We start from the raw sequence: 14,733 nt of genomic DNA, 5'->3' as shown, positions 1-14,733 counted from the left end.
GGTTCGCCGATGACACTGTAATTCTGTCAGAGACAGCAAAGGACTTGGAAGAGCAGTTGAATGGAATGGATGGTGTCTTGAAGGGAGGATATAAGATGAACATCAACAAAAGCAAAACGAGGATAATGGAATGTAGTCGAATTAAGTCGGTTGATGTTGAGGGTATTACACTCCTGGAAATGGAAAAAAGAACACATTGACACCGGTGTGTCAGACCAACCATACTTGCTCCGGACACTGCGAGAGGGCTGTACAAGCAATGATCACACGCACGGCACAGCGGACACACCAGGAACCGCGGTGTTGGCCATCGAATGGCGCTAGCTGCGCAGCATTTGTGCACTGCCGCCGTCAGTGTCAGCCAGTTTGCCGTGGCATATGGAGCTCCATTGCAGTCTTTAACACTGGTAGCATACCGCGACAGCGTGGACGTGAACCGTATGTGCAGTTGACGGACTTTGAGCGAGGGCGTATAGTGGGCATGCGGGAGGCCGGGTGGACGTACCGCCGAATTGCTCAACACGTGGGGCGTGAGGTCTCCACAGTACATCGATGTTGTCGCCAGTGGTCGGCGGAAGGTGCACGTGCCCGTCGACCTGGGACCGGACCGCAGCGACGCACGGATGCACGCCAAGACCGTAGGATCCTACGCAGTGCCGTAGGGGACCGCACCGCCACTTCCCAGCAAATTAGGGACACTGTTGCTCGTGGGGTATCGGCGAGGACCATTCGCAACCGTCTCCATGAAGCTGGGCTACGGTCCCGCACACCGTTAGGCCGTCTTCCGCTCACGCCCCAACATCGTGCAGCCCGCCTCCAGTGGTGTCGCGACAGGCGTGAATGGAGGGACGAATGGAGACGTGTCGTCTTCAGCGATGAGAGTCGCTTCTGCCTTGGTGCCAATGATGGTCGTATGCGTGTTTGGCGCCGTGCAGGTGAGCGCCACAATCAGCACTGCATACGACCGAGGCACACAGGGCCAACACCCGGCATCATGGTGTGGGGTGCGATCTCCAACACTGGCCGTACACCACTGGTGATCGTCGAGGGGACACTGAATAGTGCACGGTACAACCAAACCGTCATCGAACCCATCGTTCTACCATTCCTAGACCGGCAAGGGAACTTGCTGTTCCAACAGGACAATACACGTCCGCATGTATCCCGTGCCACCCAACGTGCTCTAGAAGGTGTAAGTCAACTACCCTGGCCAGCAAGATCTCCGGATCTGTCCCCCATTGAGCATGTTTGGGACTGGATGAAGCGTCGTCTCACGCGGTCTGCACGTCCAGCACGAACGCTGGTCCAACTGAGGCGCCAGGTGGAAATGGCATGGCAAGCCGTTCCACAGGACTACATCCAGCATCTCTACGATCGTCTCCATGGGAGAATAGCAGCCTGCATTGCTGCGAAAGGTGGATATACACTGTACTAGTGCCGACATAGTGCATGCTCTGTTGCCTGTGTCTATGTGCCTGTGGTTCTGTCAGTGTGATCATGTGATGTATCTGACCCCAGGAATGTGTCAATAAAGTTTCCCCTTCCTGGGACGATGAATTCACGGTGTTCTTATTTCAATTTCCAGGAGTGTAGATTAGGAAATGAGACACTTAAAGTAGTAAAGGAGTTTTGCTATTTGGTAAGCAAAATAACTGATGATGGTCGAAGTAGAGAGGATATAAAATGTAGACTGGCAATGGCAAGGAAAGTGTTTCTGAAAAAGAGAAATTTGTTAACATCGAGTATAGATTTAAGTGTCAGGAAGTCATTTCTGAAAGTATTTGTATGGAGTGTAGCCATGTATGGAAGTGAAACATGGACGGTAAATAGTTTGGACAAGAAGAGAATAGAAGCTTTTGAAATGTGGTGCTACAGAAGAATGCTGAAGATTAGATGGGTAGATCACATAACTAATGAGGAAGTATTGAATAGGATTGGGGAGAAGAGAAGTTTGTGGCACAACTTGACCAGAAGAAGGGATCGGTTGGTAGGACATGTTCTGAGGCATCAAGGGATCACCAATTTAGTATTGGAGGGCAGCGTGGAGGGTAAAAATCGTAGGGGGAGACCAAGAGATGAATACACTAAGCAGATTCAGAAGGATGTAGGTTGCAGTAGGTACTGGGAGATGAAGAAGCTTGCACAGGATAGAGTAGCATGGAGAGCTGCATCAAACCAGTCTCAGGACTGAAGACTACAACAACAACAACCTTTATCAGTAAAAACAGAGCCCTTATAGGATCACTTTTTTGTCCACCTGTCTGTCTGTCTGACAGTTAAAAATTCTTTTTCTCATGAACATATACATATCAAGTTGAAATTTGGTCCCTTGGTGGTATAATAAATGTAAGCTTCTAAGTCAATGCAATCAAAAGATATGACAATTTATGTTACATATTTTGATACTTGTACACTCACTCTTCAAAACATACAGGGTACTTCCTACATGCCCAGAATCATGAAATTTGGTAAGAAGCAAGGTTGCAGAGTACAACCAGTGCAAAAAATTTGAAAATTGTTAATTTGTAATGATACATATGAAAAAAAATTGTCTCTTTTTAACTGTCTGACTGTCTGTCTGTACATCTGTTAAGATTGCTTTTGCTCAGGAACAGGTAGTAGACATATCAGCTTGAAATTTATGTCACACACTGGGATCTATGGCCCTTGGTGGTGCAAAATTGTTAAGCATGTAAATCAATACAATAAAAAGATACTGCCATTTATGTCAACAATGTACGAAAAGACAGACTGCTATTTACCATAATGAAGACACATTAAGTTGCAGACAGGCACAATTAAAAGACACTTACACAAAGCTTTTAGTTGCAGCCTTCATCAGCAAAAGAGAAACAGACACCATTCGTACACACAAACAAGCACATCTCATAGGCACATGACCACCAACGCTGGCATCTCAGGCCAGAAGTCTGGCTTGAGCTGCCTACATTGTTGATATTCCTAAGTGGAGTTTCCATTGTTTTATTTACCCATTTATGCTACATATTTTGATACACACAAACTCACTGTCCAGCACTAATCCTATTTAAGCTTGGCCAATTTTTTATACTAAATATGTGCTGAATGGATTGATTTGATTTGATTTTAACTGGAGAGATAAAACAGCTTAGGTCTAACCCACCACTGCCCGCACTGAAACAAGGTTTATTGTGTGGTATCGCTCCCTGTATATCTAGTAAAAGCCAATCAGTGCCCTCTAATAGTGCAGGGAGTCCCTCTACCAGTTTTTTGTTAGACACAATTTTTTCAGGTCTAGTTGTCCCGAAGTTTCTGTATCTTTTACTCTCCAATGCCACGCATTCAAAGATTAGGTGTGATGCAGTTTCTTCACCCTCATCACAGATCCTACATTTAGGGTCCTTTTCCATTATACCCAATGTGTGTAGGTGTTTTTGAAGTTCCCATGGCCGGTCATCAGTCCAGTCATGAGTTTGATCTCTATCCTGTTCAATCCCAGGATTACAGAGCTTCTTTTAAAACATGGCTTGGGCATCATTACCTTACCATGTTTTTGTTTATGGACCTTGGTCCAATATCCTACATGCTGTTTCCTAAGCCAGTTCCATAGTTCTAATTTGATCATAGCCTTGGTGACTGTCAAGACAGGTTCTGGTCCAATAAATGGAGCTGTTGCGCCCGTCCTAGCCAATCTATCGGCTTGTTCACTGCCACAAATCCCTGAGTGGCCAGGGACCCACACTAGGTACACCCTATTACTTCCCCCTAGCTCCACCAGAGCCCTGTGGCAATCTGCAACAATCTTAGATCTTGTTGCAGGAGCTGCCAATGATTTCAGGGCTGCCTGGCTGTCTGAATAGATGTAGATGCTACGATCATTGTATCACCTACTCATATTCACACATGCCCCGATTGCAGTAATTTTGGCTTGGAATACAGAGGCCAGTTTCCCTAGAGAGATGCTGCTCTCCAGTCTTGGCTGAATCCCATTCAACCCTGCCCCAACGCCTTGATCTATTTTCGACCCATTGGTGAACCAAACGATGTCCCCCGTACGGTGTCGAACTGTTTTCTCCCACTGCTCCCTACTTCCAATTATTATGTTGTAAGGCTTGCCAAAGCAGTTAAGAGTTATTATATAGTCAGCGGGCATTTCCCCAGCCATACCTTTATTTACATCACTCACTATGTTAGTGTGTGATTCTGGATATCCAAATGAGGCACAGTTTTGGCCAGTTTTAAGTCTGTATGCCCCAGCTGCTGCCTCCATCTTAACCCAAAGGTGGAGGCATGTGCAGCATGGCTTCCATTCCAGCAGTTGGTGTGCTGCTAATTCTGTCCGTTATGGCTAAGCAGACCAATCTCTGCACCTTAGCAAGCTCTTTAGCAGCAACCCGCTGTCTACCTTCTTCCAGCACACTATGGCCCCATAGGAAATCCTAGGTCTAACCACTGTGGTGTATATCTAGTGCATACCCCTGGGCCTGTGCTGAATGTAAATGAATCATCTCTTTTGGCACAACTTGTATTTAGTAGTTCTGAGAGAGACATGTAAAATAGTTTTGAAGCCTAGGATAGTATTGTTCACTTTTGTATGTGTCATTTGAAAGTGCAACATATTTCATCTCCTGAAGATAAGTACTAGCCAGTAATTCAATTTCACAATTTCAGTAATAGCTTTGAACTGAAGAGTTATTTTTTTAGTTATTGAGGTGAGTTATAAAAATATATATATTTCTGGACATTGCTTCCATATTGTGAAATATTCAGTTTCCCATGGAGAAGCACATGTGCTTGGAAATGAACAGGTTGAGAAGACCAGACTTGCGTGCGGAGTTTCAATGAAGCTCATAATTTGCACCATTGACCCCAGAACTGATCGTGGCCCTTGGAAGGACTGAACCAGAGACTTTGAAGTTTCAAAACTACCTAGAACAAATAGTTAGGAACCTCACTCATGATGGAAATATCTTGATTTAATGGCAACAAATAGACCTGGCCTCTTTGAGGATGTCCACATCAAAACTGGTATCAGTGACCATGATGTGGCTGTGGCAACAATGATTACCAAAGTACAAAGGATAACTAAAACAAGCAGAAAGATATATCTGTTCAGTAAACTAGTTAAAAAAATCAGTAGTGTCATTCCTCAATGAGCAACTTGAAACTTTCAGCACATGTTTGGAGCATTTAGAGGAACTCTGGCTCATATTTAAAAGAATAGTTGACCATTCACTGGACAGATACGTACCTAGTAGAACAGTTCATAATGGGAGGTAACCTCCATGGTACACAGTAACTGCAAAGAAACTTATCAAGAAACAGATTACTCCATAACGAGTGTAAAACATAGCATAGAGTTACAGATAGAGAGATGCTGAATGGACTATGTATGGCTGTCAAGAGAGCTATATGTGATGCCTTCAACATCCACCATAGCAGAATATTGTCAAATGACATTTCACAAAATCCAAAGAAATTCTGGTTGCATGTAAATGCTGTTAGTGCCACCAAAGTTAGTGTCCAGTACCTAGTGAATGAGACAGAAACTGAAACTGAGGATGCAAAGTAAAAGCCAAATGTTCCTTTACAAAGGAAAATCCAGGAGAATTGCCACAATTTAATCCATGTACCACTAAAATATGAATGAAATAAGTAAAAAGGGCATTCAAAATATTTTGCACAGTTGTTCCTAATTTTATTATTTTTTGCAGGAGGAGAATGAATTTTTTTGTGAACATACTTGAAACATTTAGCTATAAGTTGGTATATAAAAGTATTTTCTTTTATCTACGTGTGGGCCATAATGGACCATGAAGTAGATGTCAGCTTGCGACAATGGCCGGTGATGGAGTTCCTCTTCAAGACCGGTGATGACTCTGCCACATTGATTCACAGGAAGTTGCTCACTGTTAATGGGGAGGACACAGTAGATTGCAGCAGGATCCAGTGGTGGTTGCAGAGGTTTAAAGAAGGTGATTTCTCTCTACTGGACATGTGCGCGAGGGTCTCATGAAGACCTTTACTGAAGAGTGGAAACAGTGTTTTGATGGCGTCATTACCCAGGATGAAACATGATTGTTTTTGTACGAAACTGAGAGTAAAACCCAATCCATGGAGTGGCGTCATCCAGGTTCCCCCTGGAAGAAGAAACCAAGACTTTCACGAACAGCAGGCCAAAATGTGATGGCCTCCTTTTTCTGGGATCAGTGTGGTGTCGTTTTCATCGACTTTTTGGAACCTGGCTTTACAATTAAGCGGGACCATTACTATTTGTCATTGGACAAGCTGGGATGTGCCATCAAGACCCACAGACCACAGCTTCAGGGTCAGCTCATCAGACTACACCATGACAATGCCAAACCCCATACAGTCCTTATGACGCAGGAGAAAATCATGGGCTGGAAAATTGTTCCTCATCCTCCCTACACTCCAAGCTCTGTCTGATTTTTACCTCTTTGGTCATCTAAAAGCCCACCTGCTTGGTAAAACATTTGATAGTGAGAAAGACCTTATTTCCTTTGTCAAGAGATGGTGTAAAAGTCAATCCCCAGAATTTTATCAAAGTGCATTTACATCGTGGAAGGAACATTGGGCCAGATGTGTCACAATTGATGGAGGCTACACTGAGTAGGCTCAATGTATAGCTAAATGTTCCAAGTATGTTCACAAAAATTTTCATTCTCCTCCTGCAAAAAATAAAAAAAACTTCTTGAATGCCCTTTGTACTAGAATCAGTGGTGTTGAAAAGCAGCTGAAATAGTTAAAACTGAACACAGCTCCAGGTGCTGATGAAATCCCTGTCATATTCTACACTGAATTTGCAGTTGAGTTAGCCCCTCTTATAACTATAACCTACTGTAGATCCCTTCAAAAATATATGCCCAGATCTTGGAAAAAAGCACAGGTCATACACTTCTAGAAAAATGGTAGTGGAAGTGATCTGCAAAACTACTGTCCAATATCCTTGACAGTGATCTGTTCTAGAATCTTAGAACATATTCTGAGCTCAAACATAATGAGGTATCTTAAAGAGAATGACCACCTCAATGCCAAAAGGCATGGATTTCGTAAACATCGATCATGTGAATCCCAAATCGCACTTTTCTCACATGACATACTGAAGGCTTTGGATCAAGGCAACCAGGTAGATGCAGTATTTCTTGATTTCCAGAAAGCATCTGACTCATTACCACTCCTAAGCTTATTGCCAAAAGTACAGTCACATGGGGTATCAAGTGAAATTTGTGAATGGGTTGAGGACTGTTTGGTAGGAAGGACACAGCATATTATCTTACATGGAGAGTCATTATCAGATGTAGAAGTAACTTTGGGTGTGCCCCAGGCAAGTGTGTTGGGACCCTTGCTGTTCATGTTGTATATTAATGACCTTTCAGACAATATTAACAGTAAAATCAGGGTCTTTGGAGATGATGCAGCTATCTATAATGAAGTACTATCTGAAGGAAGCAGCATAAATATACAGTTGAATACTGATAAGATTTCAACGTGGTGCAGATATTGGCAACTTGCTTTAAATGTTCAGAAATGTAAAATTTTGCACTTCACAAAACGAAAAAATGTAATATTCTTTGACTATAATATCAATGAATCAGTGTCGGAATCAACCAACTCATACAAACACCTGAGTGTAAAACTTTGTAGGGATATAAAATGGAATGATCACATAGGTTCAGTTGTGGGTAAGGCAGGTGGTAGGCTTTGGTTTATTGGTAGAGTACTGGGGAAGTGTAATCAGTCTACAAAGGAGATTGCTTACAAATCACTCATGTGACTGGTTCTAGAATCCTGCTCAAGTGTGTGGGACCCTTACCAGATAGGACTAGCAGGGGATATTGAACATATGCAGAGAAGGACAGCATGAATGGTCACAGATTCGTTTAATCTGTCACAGAGAAGGAATTTAACTGGCAGACTCTTGAAGACCGACATAAATTATCCCAAGAAAGTCTATTAACAAAGTTTCAGAATTGGCTTTAAATGATTACTGTAGCGTTATACTACAACCCCCTACATATCGCTCCTATAGGGATCATGAGGATAAGATTAGAATAATTAGTGCATGCAGAGAGGCATTCAAACAAATACTCTTCCCACACTCCATACATGAATGGAATAGGAAGAGACCCTAATAATTGGCAAAATGGGACATACCCTCTGCCATGCACCTCAAGGTGGTTTGCAGAGTATAGATGTAGATGTATAAATGAAACTCAGTCTTCCACTCAAACAAAAAAATTGCCTCTTTCTTTCTTCTAACCATGGTCTTTGTAAGTACATTTGCTTGAAAGAACCTTAACCCTCCATGCAAACCAAAAATTTCTCTTTCTCTCTTTTTAGCTTATGTAATTTTGCTGCTTATAAAATACTGTATATGATTTTTATGGTACTATATGTTACATGTAGATGATATATAGACAGGAGTCCAGGTATTATTACTACTACTACTACTACTGTAATTTTTTGTTGATATAGTCTGCATTCTGAAGAGATGTTTAATGCAGCTCTCTATGCTAGTCTATCCTGAGAAAACCTCTTCACTTCTGAATAATTACAGTAACATGCTTGCTATAGTCAAGCCTTCATCTCGCACTACAAATCCCCCTGCCCCCTTTCCCCCACTTTTCTCCATTACCAAACTGATGATAACTCGATACCTCAGGATGTGTCCTATCAACTGATCCTTCCTTTTACTCAAGTTGTACCATAGTTTTTTACGCCAGTTTGATTCCGTAATTCCTCATCAGTTACCCAATCCACCTATGTAATCTTCAGATTTCTCATGTAGCATCATATTTCAAAAGCTTCTACTATCTTCTTGTCTGAACTGTTTATCATCCATGGCGGCTACACCCCACATAAATACTTTCAGAAAATAATTCCTAAAACTTAAATTTATATTTGACATTAACAAATTTCTTGCTATTCATAGTCCACATCTATTTAACTAACTGGTTTCTGGCTTCCTGGTATAAAGGTAAATATGTGTGACTGAATTTTGTGAGATCAAAGATTTTATCTATGTTCATCCAAAAAATCTCTCAACAGCCTGTCAAAATATTAGACTGGAAGAGTACTCTGCTCAGGTTTGAAAATGTTATAGCTTTATCAGTTTCAGTGTGCAGTAACAAGATATAGTAGGAATTATGCAAGTAGAATTTAAATCACAGAAAAGAGATTCATTAAAAGAGTAAAAGGTTGCACACAGTTAGATACAGAACAAAAATACTGTGTGGGATATGAAGAAGAGTGGAAAGAAAAATAAATGACAAAATAAATAAATATTGAGAGAAATGACCACAACATATACACACAATGACAGACAGTCTGGCGGAAGCAATGCAATACCACCCCAAGGAAAGGTAAGAATTAGAAGATTAAGAAAAAGATGAACTGAAAAAAAAAAAAACAGTCAATCTGTAAAGTAGGAAGAAGATTATTTTATTTTTAGTCCTCTCATTTAGTTATTATCTTTATTCTGTCTTATATATAATTTTTCTCTTCTAGGGCTTGAGAATTCAAATTTCCAAAAGCTGGAAATTCAACATGTTTCTCACTTCTGTCTCTAACAGCATTAATATTCAGTAGCTAAAACAAGGACAGCATAAAGTTAGAAACAAGGTTGAATGCCAAGATTTGACTTTCTTTTAAAGAAAGAGAAGAGGAAGAAGAAAACTCCTACATCAGAGAAAGACAAGAACCAAGAGAAACCAAGTGGTCACAAGGTACTGATAACATTGACCAGAAAATGGGTTGAGCTGTGACACAGTGCCTGATCTGAATGTCGTTAACATTGAGTAAGTGACAACTCCTTCTGTTACTTAACTTCTCAGGTTTTCAAGGCTCATATATTGCTGGATCCACATACTTACTAATAAGTCAAAGGATAGGTTTACAAAAAATAAATAGGATTAACAAGCCTGCCGTACCAATGAGGCTAGATCTTGCTTTTGTTCTATTATTATATACACACTGTACCCAGCATTATTACTCACAATACTTTTAGAACATTTTTACACTCACTTAGGATTGCTGCTGCTGTGTAACCAGCTCGTTCTCTACATTCTCCAAAGAAAACAACCCTAAGAGGTGATGAGCCAACAGGCTGAGAACAGGAGGCATGTCTCATTTCACACTCATTAGCATATGTCTGCCCATTTGAAGCACAGACTGGTTCTGATCGCTGGAGAGGTGACAAGCTACTGTTGGTACAGTTGCTAACACAAGTGCATTTTCCTGATTCACAGTGTGTACCAAGTTCACATTTTATGCCTTCACACAGATCTGGTAAAAGAAAAGCAAATTTATTAATCAGATATAAACAAAAATTGTTATGAGGACTTTGTATTGGGCACATGTACAAACCAGTGCACCAATTTATGTTCACAAAACTAAGTTTAAAGGCAGGATATAAGTCTAAGCAAAAGATTTCACATGGTTGAAGACCTTAAATTATTTAAGAAAAAACTACACATGTGGAAAATACAAGTCATTAAATTCTGTTGTTACAAAAGTGATCTAGTAACTCATGTGGAATTGCTTCTACTTCCGAGTGTACAGGATCTTTCATATACTATTACCACAAGCTCCTCTATAAGCCACAGCAAGAGCCTTCTGAAGCTGACAGGAACTTCTCCTCAGCTCACACTCATTTCTGTAGGTGATGCTGTCAGTGCCACAAACAGGAGCTTCCAACTGGAAGAGAAAAACTTAAGTCAGATAACAATAAAACAAATACATGAAAGTAATTCTCCTATTCCTCTTATTACTGTTAAGAAGCAGTTGATGAGACTTTTGTCATTTTTTTATTAAAGGAATGATTCCAAATGCCAGCATATTACTACAGCCAACACTGTGCGGTAAAATGTGCACTGTACCTATCTGTTAAATACATAAATTGTGTTCATTTGTTTAGGGGTTGTAAGGTTATGATATTGACTGAAGCCACTAGAAGTTATGGTTGTCACACAGAGTGCAATGGCACACACATTAAAAAGCAACAATAGGACAGTGAGGCAACTGTCCTTGTAAAGTACTGGAATCTATGAGATTCTGCACAAGCATATGTTAGACTTCTAAATAAAGCAAAGTGTTTTCAGAGAGTGTCTTTCATTTACCTAGAGTCACATTCGATGTCCAAAATCTTTAACCTACTAATGAGAAGGGCCATATTTATGAAAGGGATTTTGCAGGATGCCTGAATGGCAGTGGCTTAGAAGTAATTATCGGGTCACCAGACTGTACATTTATGGTGATTCAATCTGGTATTAGCCCATGGTCCATTTGTATGTTGTAAAATGAGAAGCACTCTCTACCTTGCAGTTCACAGTGGGTTGCAGAGTATGTAGGTAGATATAGATTTAAATGTAAAGAGATCAATTAGCTGATGAATTATACTGCCAAAAACATTTACTTTTGCAACTAGACACTGCTAAATTGAATACATGTTAAAAATATTGTAGTATATGGTGATAGTAGACTATACGTTTGTTGCAACTGTTCATTAAATGTAGGACATATTCCTAACACAAACTTACTGAAGAATTTTTGTAAACACTCTGTATATGACCTAGAACACATAGTCATTGTCATGGATCAGGTGACAGTTTAATACCAAAAGCAATGGTAAAAATAAGCTTAGTTTGAAAAAGTCATACAAAAATGTCTCTGCATTAGATGAATAATGATAGTATTACATTACTTTGAGGGATAACTAAAGTATTAAAGACTGTTTTCGATCTTGTAAGTAGGCACATAGAGAGGGGAGAGACAAAGGGGGGGAGGGAGAGAGAGAGAGAGAGAGAGAGAGAGAGAGAGGGGGGGGGGGAGGGAGGGAGGGAGGGAGGGAGGGGGAGAGAGAGAGAGAGAGAGAGAGAGAGAGAGAGAGAGAGAGAGAGAGAGAGAAAGAGAGAGAGGGGCAGGCCACAGGAGGGGGAGAGGAGGGAGAAGGAGATAACGAGGGGGGAGGGTTGAATGATTTAACTATTGTAAGAACTTTGTCTCTCAAAATTGATCAGTAACAGATAGCTTGCATAAATTTTTGGTGAACTTACATACACATCTCCTTAATGGAAACATCATGGAACAGTCTACAATGAGTAATAGAAAACAGTGATTTGGAGAAAAATAAATGAATGACTCTACGCTGACATCATAAGTTGGCTCCTTCCAACTATTAAAAAAAAAAGTAGCACAAGAAATACGGCACTTACGAACTATGAGGTCATTAGAAGTGGAACACAAGCTACACTGTATATGGTGGGAAAGTACATCAACTGTGACCTATTGAAATGAACCATTCCAGCACGCTCATGCAGTGATTTAGGAAAACTACGGAAAACCTCAATCAAGATGGCTAAATGGAGATGTGATCCCACTCCTCCCACATGTAAGTCCTGTGTATTAATGCCTAAACCACCTTACTTGGTTCTAATTAGCAAGAGGTTATGCCTATGACAGAAGATGCTTTATGCATAGATGCTTTGAGAAGGAAAATGTGATACCCATGACAACCACATCGTGCATACTAGAGACAACTAAGTATATTTCCATGAAGTTCTACAATTGCCAGTACACCATGAACAATAAAAGGAAGTTGTTGTCCTGGAAGAAAATACTGATAAATATACTTCTACAGATGAAATTGTGTCTTATGCTGCAGACGAAGTTAATTTCCTGAATATCATAGCATCATTAGCAAGGAAAAAACTGCTCATCTGAGAAACATGTACATAAAATTGTGAGCAACACTAGGAGTCTCTAGAGTCAATTGTCATCAATGCCATGAAATCAGTGGTGTCATATTCAGGTTTCACTGATGAGGGTACACAATAGGTTAACTTGCTTACTTTTCCTGTGAATTTCTGTTAGTGACACAGCGATGAATATTATTATGCATATGTTTTAATTTTTTATTTTCACTGTTTGTATAAAGTAATGTACATAATGCACATAACTTACATCATCACAGGCCTCTGGACATATGCACCTTACTGTTCCAGCACCATCACTCTCACATATGCCATAGTGACTGCACTTATGGTTCTCACAGCCATCTGCAAGAAGAAAATTACATATATCGCTGCTGCCTAAAATTTCATAGAAAACAAATATATTATAAAATCAAAAACTTAAATTAATTGTGTTTCACTATGTCATAATAAACCAACATAAAGTTCAGAGTTCAGATCCTTTCTCCTCTTGTCCTCCTAACAGTTGGGTCTCTCTCATCCTGGGGCCTTCCTTTCCTTTTCAATCTTCCCCACCTGCTCCTCTGTCCTCTGCTCTATACACTTCAACAATGTTCTAGAATGGGCTGTACAAGTATTTTGTAAGCAATCTCCTTTGTAGATTGACTGCATTTTCCTGGTATTCTATCAGCGAACCAGAGTCTGCTGCCCACTTTACCTACGACTGAATCTATGTGGTCACTCTGTTTTACAACCCTAAAAATTGTTGCGCCCAGGTATTTATATGAGCTGACTGATTCAAACAGACTCACTGATATTGTAACCATGGGATACTATATCTTTTTCATTAAAAAACAAAAAATGTATATGTGATGCCAATTCTTGAACAACTTTAAAATCTTAGGAATATATGACTGAATATCGGTGCAGCTTCTTTCAGACAGTACTTCATTATACACTGAAGTGCAAAAGAAACTGGGTCACCTGCCTAATATCGTGAAGGGCCCCTACGAGCATGCAGAAGTGCCGCAGCACGATATAGCATAGACTCGACTAATGTCTGAAGTAGTAGTGCTGGAGGGAATTGACACTATGAATCCTGCAGGGCTGTGCATAAATCAATAAAGGTTATGAGATGGTGGTGATCTCTTCTGAAGAGCATGTTGCAAGGCATCCCAAATATGCTCAATAATGTTCGGGAGTCTGATGGCCAGCGGAAGAGTTTAAATCCAGAAGAGTGTTTCTGGAGCCACTTTGTAGTAACTCTGGACTTGTGGGATTTTGCATCATCCTGCTGGAATTGTCCAAGTTCATCGGAATGCACAACAGACATGAATGGATGCAGGTGATCAGACAGGATGCTTACATATGTGTCACCCGTCAGATTCATATCTAGACATATAAGGGGTCCCATATCACTCCAATTGCACACGTCCCACACCGTTACAGAGCCTCCACCAGCCTGAACGGTCGTCTGCTGACATGCAGGGTCCAAGGATTCATGAGGTTGTCTCCATACCCATACATGTCCATCTGCTTGATATAATTTGAAACGAGACTCGTCCAACCTGGTAACATGTTTCCAGTCATCAACAGTCCAATGTTGGCATTGACGGGTCCAGGAGAGGCATAAGGCTTTGTGTTGTGCTGTGATCAAGGGTACTCAAGTGGGCCTTCGGCTCCAAAAGCCCATAATGATGATGTTTCATAAAATGGTTTGCACACTCACTTTTGTTGATGGCCCAGCTTTGAAATCTGCAGCAGTTTGCAAAAGGATTGCACTTCAGTTGTCACTGATCCCATTCTTGTAGGATCTTTTTCTGGCCGCAGCAATGTCAGAGATTTGACGTTTTACCAGATTCCTGATATTATATACATGGAACATTTGTGAAATGGTCGTAGGGGAAAATCGTTACCTTGGAGATGCTGTGTCCCATTGCTCGTGCACCGACTGTAGCACCATGTTCAGACTCACTTAAATCTTGATAACCCGCCATTGTAGCAGCAGTAACCGATCAACAACTGCACCAGACACTTATTGTCT

General features: G+C 40.8%; 1 protein-coding gene across 1 annotated transcript in view; it reads right to left on the bottom strand.

Annotated features, from left to right (window-relative positions):
• LOC126176521 (agrin-like) overlaps positions 1 to 14,733 on the bottom strand; it is a 366,518-nt gene that overhangs the window by 198,707 nt on the left and 153,078 nt on the right. Inside the window, exons 6-8 of the mRNA XM_049923677.1 lie at positions 12,961 to 13,055; positions 10,581 to 10,695; positions 10,024 to 10,284 (exon numbers count right to left, since the gene is read on the bottom strand). Of these exons, the coding sequence (XP_049779634.1) occupies positions 10,024 to 10,284; positions 10,581 to 10,695; positions 12,961 to 13,055 (471 nt within the window). The remainder of the gene's footprint in view (positions 1 to 10,023; positions 10,285 to 10,580; positions 10,696 to 12,960; positions 13,056 to 14,733) is intronic.

Source organism: Schistocerca cancellata, chromosome 3 (assembly GCF_023864275.1).
Source record: "Schistocerca cancellata isolate TAMUIC-IGC-003103 chromosome 3, iqSchCanc2.1, whole genome shotgun sequence".
In the NCBI taxonomy this organism is placed as follows: domain Eukaryota; kingdom Metazoa; phylum Arthropoda; class Insecta; order Orthoptera; family Acrididae; genus Schistocerca; species Schistocerca cancellata.
Note: the sequence above shows the minus strand (reverse complement) of the source record. Positions and strands in the feature narration are given on the sequence as shown.